The 7,588-nt window shown below is 53.2% G+C and overlaps 4 protein-coding genes across 4 annotated transcripts in view; 1 reads left to right on the top strand and 3 right to left on the bottom strand.

Moving 5' to 3' along the window:
- SEPMUDRAFT_145938 (cytochrome b5) overlaps positions 1–486 on the top strand; it is a 1,108-nt gene extending 622 nt beyond the window's left edge. Inside the window, exon 4 of the mRNA XM_016903353.1 lies at positions 156–486. Within this exon, the coding sequence (XP_016764898.1) occupies positions 156–340 (185 nt within the window). The 3' untranslated portion in view covers positions 341–486. The remainder of the gene's footprint in view (positions 1–155) is intronic.
- A 207-nt stretch (positions 487–693) lies between these two features.
- SEPMUDRAFT_137520 (uncharacterized protein) lies at positions 694–1,006 on the bottom strand (the record flags this gene model as incomplete). The annotated part of the gene is made up of 2 exons (XM_016902842.1): positions 694–891; positions 998–1,006. The coding sequence occupies 2 exons, from the start codon at positions 1,004–1,006 to the stop codon at positions 694–696; spliced, it is 207 nt and encodes a 68-aa protein (XP_016764897.1).
- Positions 1,007–1,664: 658 nt separating this feature from the next.
- On the bottom strand, positions 1,665–4,856 carry SEPMUDRAFT_145937 (RNA-binding domain-containing protein). Its single transcript, XM_016903352.1, has one exon. It carries the CDS (start codon positions 4,832–4,834, stop codon positions 2,549–2,551), a length of 2,286 nt encoding a protein of 761 aa, XP_016764896.1. The 5' UTR covers positions 4,835–4,856; the 3' UTR covers positions 1,665–2,548.
- Positions 4,857–5,035: 179 nt separating this feature from the next.
- On the bottom strand, positions 5,036–7,538 carry SEPMUDRAFT_145936 (myo-inositol-phosphate synthase). Its single transcript, XM_016903351.1, has 2 exons — positions 6,816–7,538; positions 5,036–6,733 (listed from the first exon to the last, which is right to left on the bottom strand). Exon 2 carries the CDS (start codon positions 6,722–6,724, stop codon positions 5,123–5,125), a length of 1,602 nt encoding a protein of 533 aa, XP_016764895.1. The 5' UTR covers positions 6,725–6,733; positions 6,816–7,538; the 3' UTR covers positions 5,036–5,122.
- Positions 7,539–7,588: the final 50 nt, after the last annotated feature.

Genomic DNA, 7,588 nt, shown 5'->3' with positions numbered 1-7,588 from the left:
TGATGGAAGTTATAAGGTTTCGTTTTTTCTTTTCTTTCTCCCCTTTTTTTTTCCCCCCCCCCCCCCTCCGGTTTGATCATCACACGATAGTTCGGCGTGTCTCAGTCAGTTGCTGACATGATGCCCTGTATGGGGGAAACCCGTAAAAAATATAGTCTTTGCAGGACGAGATGCCTCTCGAGCGCTCGCGCAGAGTTCTCTCAAGGAAGATCAATGTCGTCCGGACTGGTACGATTTGACGGATGATCAGAAGAAGGTGTTGAGTGACTGGTGTACATTTTTCAGTAAGCGGTACAATATCAAGGGGAAAGTGGAGGGGGCGGAGAATACGGGAGAGTAGAGTAGAGGAGGCGGTAGAGGAAGAGATATGGAATGCAGTTTGAGAGGAAAGAAAGAAAGACAATCAATCGTTGTTGTTATGAGACATTTCTTTTCGTTATTTTCGCGCCTCTCTAAATTCACGCTTTTTCCAAATATCAACCAAATCAACCATCAACTCGCATCAGAACCAAACCAAATAGCAAAAAAGAAAAAATCACTCAAAGGGGTATATATCCACAACTCGTTTTCTCCCTCCTTCCCTTATATAAACCGAAAAATTCATCATCCCCCATCTCCCATCCCACGAATCCCATCCCCATTATCCCCAAAAAAAGAAAACAAAAAAAGAAAAGAAGAAAAAAAAACGAAAATTCACAACCTCAACTGCGCCTGCTGATTCCTCCTGACATCGGCCTGTTGTCCACACCCCTGACACACCTGCAAACTCCTCCATTCGCGTTTGACGACCCATGCGCTGAAACAGTGATGATTGGCGTCGTTGCGGGCGAAATGGCAATGTTTGATGAGACGGCGACCCGAGTGGCCGCATTCGAAGTGGATGACTTCGTACTTTTTTTTTGTTTTTGTTAGTTAGGTACTGGAGGTGGGTTGGGTGGGTTTGGGTGAGGAGGTGGAGGAGGAGATGTGAGGGGAGAAGGGGGGGGGGGGTGCTTACTTGGCACATGATTGATGGGTTTTCTGTTTTCGATTTTTTTTTTGTTCTTCTAGTCTTGGGGTCTTCAACACAGCTGGAGCTGGGGGAGAAGATTGTCTTTCGTCAGTGTGTGTTTGGAAAAGAAGACGAATTCGCTTTGCATTGTGGGTTCACTCACTCAAAGGGGCCAAGGGCTTGCGTGAAGAACGTGCAAGTTCACAAAGGAGCCACCGAGTTGCGCAACTGAAAGCGGTATCTTGTCTTGGAATGAGGACGAGGTATGAGTGTTGTGAGATGTGGTGAGGAAGAGCAAAGCTGGGGAGGGACAGTGTTGGCCTGCTTTATACTAGTAACTACTACCGCTGCTACTGCTACCACTACCACTACCACTACTCCTATCACCACTACCATTACCACTACTGCTACTGCTGCTACTACATCACTTGCAAAGCTCAGGATTCGAGGCTGCACTACACTGCTGTAGCTCGTCCAGACTGGTGACAACGGTGCCTCCACTCGCTCGATCGACGGACGCATATCGCCACGCCGTGGACTCACACTGCCATATCCTTGCTGGCGTGTTATTATGTCTAGACATGTTGAACATGCATGCACGTCTATTGTGTCAGGAAAACCCCCCCACACCCCATGCACGTCCAATGCTTTTGCAGAACAGACTGCTCGGGCCATGACATGGTATGGTGCAATACGCTCCATATCACGGTGGATATGCCTGGTTCAGTGCATGCTCAGTGGCGACCCTGGGAAGAAACAGAGACTGGACTGATGTCTGTGCGAAGAGCTGTATTACATGACATGAAGCAGCAACCTACCATCGTCGAGCTCAGTGACCAGGAATAGGTCCCAGTGAGGAGCGGACGGGCACACACACACACTCGACGATCCATCCGCCAGCAAAAAAAGGTGTCGCAAGAGTCCCAGCGTCTGCCATCTATCACTTATCTGCAGACTGGCGTGGCCACAGAATTTGGTCAATGCAGAATGGCCAGAGCGGAGAACTTGTACAGCTAGTTTAGGCTTTGCTTGCGAGAGTCGTACTGTAGTCCCTCCCGCCATGACAGCTGCGGACCCATACGCATGTGGCACAGATCAAGCATTATAACCCTCGAGCCCGGTCGAAAAGCTCGGGCAATGGACGTCGACAGCGACTTGTCGATGTATGCTGTGGCATGCCGCGGGCCCGTGATAATGATGACTGCCCACCCCCACTTGTGATCGCTCGTTTCTTCTGGTGGCGTGCAATGGTGTCACCAGACTGAGCCCACGCCAGGTCGTTTTCGAGGGTCACTTGTCCCGCAAGACATGAGGACATGCTGGCCAGAGTGTTCCATTCACTCAACAGCCGATATAGCATTCGGGCAGCTCCAGAATCCATACACCACCGCAAGCCCGATCGGCTCCTTCGTGAAGACTCCACAATACAATCCGGTATTATGCTAGAGGCTGTGCGCGATCTCTGCATCTAGGGCCTGTTCTGTGCGTCCGTGGGCACTGCGGTGGAACGTGAAGAACAATGGTGTAACAATCGATGTATTCCATTCACACAGTATATCAACGCTTCCCGTCCTTGCGACGCGCACGCATAGCGCGCTTCCTGCCGATGATCTGATTTCGCTTGGCGAGCTTTTCCTTCTCGACGCTTTTGGGCGTGTCCGCAGCCGCGTTCGATGGAGGCACAGCATCGGCATCTCTCTTGCGCTTCCGCAAACCGGGCCTGTCACCTTTGAATCGAGGCTTGAAAGCAGCTTTGGCCGGCGCATCCTTGTTGGCAGCCGCCATGCCCTGCTCGACAGCCAGACTGCGCGCCCGCGCTTTCTGCTCTGCCTCGTTTCTGCGCATCACAACCTGTGCGTTCTCGATGGCAAACTCCACGATCAGCCTCTTCTTTCGATCTTGGATCTCGTCTCGGCTCAGCTTGCCCTTGCCCTCCTTCACCTGGTACTTCACGACATGTCCATTGAGCCAGCGCAGACCCATGAGCGCATTTCGGTGAGTGTAGTACTCAATGAAACCATATCCTCGACTTCTTCCTGCTCCACTTTCTTCGTTCACCTTGCTACCACCAGCGCTTTCGAACACAACTTTGGCCTGTCTCACAATACCCTTGCCCGACTTCTTACGCGCAGCCTCTGCAGCCTGCATCTCTTCGCCCCCGCGTAGCAGTTCTTCTTTTGACAGCCGCGCTCTGCGGCCTTCCTTGACATCTGTAGCAAAGCCGACGACGGCCTGCCGTGCCAACTCCTTGAGATCCTTGCTGGTCACACTGCGGGGGATGTTGCGCACTGACAGTCGGGTGAGACTGAGATGCAGTGATGGGTTGTTCTCGATGAGTTGCTTGCGTTGCTTTGCACTGGCTTCACGCATTGCCTGTTCAGAAGGAGCCAGCTGCTCCCAGACCTTGGAGTTGGAGGCGATGGTTCCCTCGCCCAAGAGATAGAGCCGGCGCTTGTCCCCATCACGCTTGTGTCTTTGGCTCGCACTTTCCTCAGCCAATCTGTTCGCATCCGACTTGTCGACAGCGCGAGAGATCTGCAGGACACGGCCGTCCATGGTGTATTGACCCGTGGCATCAGCCATTTCGTTCTGTAGGATCGAGTGTGAAGCTTGTGTGGGCTTGGCCTCCTTGCTCTTCTCTTGAGCCGTTGTGACCGGCTTGAGAGGAGCGCCGCGCAGACACCCATCCGCGTCTGCTTTATCGTAGAAGCAGACAAACCCAGTGCCCTTCGAACGTCCGGTACCGTGGTCCATGACCACTCTTGCATAACGTGTGCTGCCAAAGTGCTCTCGGAAATGGTCCTCCAAGTCTTCGTCAGTGCATGTAAAGGGCAAGTTGCGGATGAATAGCGTGGTAGGCTTATCATCGGCGTTTTCATGCTGGCGGTCATTCCAGTCTCCCTCACCGTCATCGTCGTCGTCTCCTTCGAGCGTATCACTGTCCTCACTGGCGTCGTCGGCGCTCCCATTCTCTTCATATGCATCCTCCTCCTCCTCTCCCTCCTCTCCTTCCGCCTCTATATCATCATCCTCGTCTTCCCCCGTGAGGTCTTCGCCCATATGTTCTGCATCCTCGGCTTCGTTCCCCTCATCTGCGTCTGCATTCTCCTCAAAAACATCCTTTTCGACAGCCCAATCAACAGCCAACGTCCTGCCATTGATCTCCTTGCCATTCACTCCCTCGATGGCCTTCTCCGCGTTCTTGCGCCCACGCATGATCACGAACCCAAACCCCGCCATGAGTCCGGGGCCCTTTTGTGGCACATATGCCTTTTTGATTTTGCCATAGCTTTGAAACAGCTTTTCAAGCTGCTTGGGACCTTTGATAGACCACGGCAGATTGCGCACGATCAGTTTCGAGGGCTGATGCTGCCGCTCGACCTCTGCCTCCTTGCGCTTGAGCTGGCCAACGCTTTCCTTGCCCTCGTCTTTTGCCTTTGAGTCGCGGGAACGAGGCTCGGCGACTTCGATACGTAACTTCTTGCCGCCGAGCTCGTGGCCATTGAATTGCGCCTTGGCCTGCGCAGCGTCTTCCGCATCGGCAAATGTCACGAAACCGTATCCTTTGCACAACTTGGTCTCGGGATCGATGACAGCAGTGGCGTGCTTGACGGGAAAGGCGTCGGAGAAGAGCTCAGTCAGCTGGTCGTTGGTCGTCGAGGCGGGCAGCGAGCGCACAAAGAGCGAGCAGCGCTTCTGCGTGGCCTGCTTCTGCTGTTCGATGCTCAGTCCACCGCCCTCACCACCTGCGCCAACACCACTGCCTGCCTGTGTGGTGGGAGGAAGGGGTACTGCGGCTGCACTGCCATCAGACAGTCGTTGTCGCTTCGCTGCAGGAGCCATTATGTCCTGCCGTGGTAGTAAGAGGTGGGAGTTGAGCTATTTGTTCGGACAGAAGAATTTCAGCGGAGGTAAGCAAAAAGTCCCTCCGCTAGCGTCGACGACTGCCAAGTATTGTACACACCATGTGTCCGAGATCCTACAAAGTTTCGGACCAAATATTGAACAGTGTAAATCACTCAATTCTTCTATGCAATCATTCATCTCTCATTGAAACGCTAAGGTAGGTAGTCTTTATATCATCTATCTATACTGCCATTACCAACAACGATCAGTGGCTGCCCAGCCCGCTCAGCAGCCAATCTTGTGCTCCAGCGTCATGTCGTTCTCAGGCTCCAGCCCAACACATGCCTTCAAGATATTAATCAACGCGCTGCGTTGCTTACCAAGAGCATTGACGACGGGTGTGCCGGGCGGTGTCAGTGGTGCCTTGAGCATGTAACTCAGCACACTCAGCACACTGTGGAAGCTCTTGTAGTCCTCCTCCCCATCGTGGCGCCATTGAATACGTGTAAACAGCTCTGTAATGATGACCAGGTCGATGATCAAGGGCGACGCCAGCAGAGAGTCCTCGCAGACGTTGAAGATACTGATGGTCTGATGCCCACCCAAGAAGATCTCGGCATAGTACTCGTCAAGTGCACGCTTGTTATCGCCCACCGCGGGCATGTACTTGATCACCACAGTGTGGTCAGGGTGCTCGTCCTTTTCGTAGAGCACATTGTTAGCAGCAACCATGTCATCGACCACGTTCGACTTGGAGATCTCCTTGGACCGAAATTGCTTCTGCGACGACAGGTTCTTGCCATCATTGTTGCCGAGATGGTTGTAGCTCGCAATCGATGTAAGCTTGATGCCTGCATTGATGAGGAAATCAACGAGCGCAGACTTCATCTTGGTCTGACCAGACTTGAAGTCATCGCCGCCAATGAAAGCATTGTGTTGCTCCGCGAGCTCGATGCAACCGGGCACAAAGGTATTCTGCGGTGACCCATTGACGAATGGTGCGTTCTCCAAAATACAAGCGACTGCAAACACTGTAGATGGAGAGACCTCTTCGTGGCCAGCCTCAATGGACGTCATGAGATTCTTGGCAGTGTCGTTGACGCCCGGGATGATGTCGGCATAACGCTCCGTGTTGGCAGTCCACAAGACAATGACTCTGTCCAAGTGGTTGCTCGACTTGAAGTCGCGGATATCCTGACGAATGTGTTCGACATGTTCCAAGCAGGCTCTGGAGCCGGGAATGACATTGTCTGCCCGATCACCCTGGTTTGCGGCGATGAAGTCTGGGTAATATATGCTTGGCAGGGGCTTCATGCCGGCCATTTCCTTCTTGACTAGTTGCTTCAGGGTGGGCTCGAGGACCTGTGCACGATCCATAGCAGAAGCGAGGTCCATGCCACTGATGTCCCAGCCACCGATTGCCAGGTCGTTGGGATGCACCATGGGTAGCAAGCTCTGCAGGGGAATGTTCACGTCGGCACCAGTCTCGGCATCGGTGCCAAGCTTGACAGTGGAAGACATGACAACCGAGCCATAGTAGTTTGCGGCGCGTGGACCTTCACGGGTCTCCCAGGTCAGGTTGCGGCGGTTGGCAATGATACCCGCAGTCACAGTGGTTCCGTTGTTACCACCGAGCCCAACGAGCATGACGCCAACTTTCCCCACATTGCGTTGCGTCTTGAAGTCGTATACAGTCTCTTTGGGCTTTGCAACGTACTTGCCGTCGACACGCTTGACTTCAGTTGTGCGATAGCGATACTTGCTCGTGATGTCTTGGCCTGTATATTGTACGTTGGTCGCGTCGACAGTGAAGTCTGTAGAGCTGCCACCTCGCGTCAATGGGGTGCCTGCAGAGTAGGCTTCCGAGTCATTTGCATGAGGAGCCATTTTGCTTGGCTGAATCACAATATTAGTTGATGGCGGTACGGTGAAAGCAACACTGCGTGGGCAACGGCAGGTCCAATTGGATGCGACGCACTGTGTGGAGAATGTCTGGAGTAATGCGGAGACAGAAGTGCAATTGTGGCAGTGTTGTTCAGAAGAGTGATATTGAAAAACGGAGACGAAGTGTATGAGGAGAATGATTTAGTGAGTGAGGAGGAGAGGAAAAAGGAAAGACAAGATGAGACGGGGGAACAGCAGGTTCTTATGCTCCTCACCGCTTTCAGGGCTCCCTCATCGCGTGATGGATTTCATTTCCGGTTGAGCGTATCGTTTTGGCAAGATTGCGACGATGTACGTGAGCTAGGAGGAACTGTTGTTGCTGCCTTTGCACATATCCCTCCGAGCAGCTGCAAAAGGAGCGTGGGCGGGCCGAACGTTTCTCCGGTGGTGCCTCGCCTCGCTCCGCTTCGCTTTCTCGTGCTTCTACGCGGCTCCTTTCTTCTCGCGTAACTACGTTATACCGTGCACCTCCTATGTTCTGTCTGTCGTACGAGTGTGGACCGTTCGGCTGCGTACAGCAAAGACTGCCTCGGCAAGTGAAGTGGGATATATCCATTCTGGGCCACCATCGACGACGCCCTGCTCTTCACCAAGACTGGACCATTGAAGGGGACAGGAGGGAGGATGATGAGTCGGGCCCGCGTGGACGTTGAGAGAATGGTGAGGGCTGAGGCACGGCTTCGTTCATCTGGGTCGGCTTGACGGACATCGTATATGCAGCAAGCAGCCTTCTCCGAATGGCTTGGTGGTACATGTTGTGGTGGTGGGAAGCTGTGGAAAGAAAGTCTGCGACACGAGTCAGACTTG

Source organism: Sphaerulina musiva (genome assembly GCF_000320565.1).
Source record: "Sphaerulina musiva SO2202 unplaced genomic scaffold SEPMUscaffold_1, whole genome shotgun sequence".
NCBI lineage: Eukaryota > Fungi > Ascomycota > Dothideomycetes > Mycosphaerellales > Mycosphaerellaceae > Sphaerulina > Sphaerulina musiva.
Note: the sequence above shows the minus strand (reverse complement) of the source record. Positions and strands in the feature narration are given on the sequence as shown.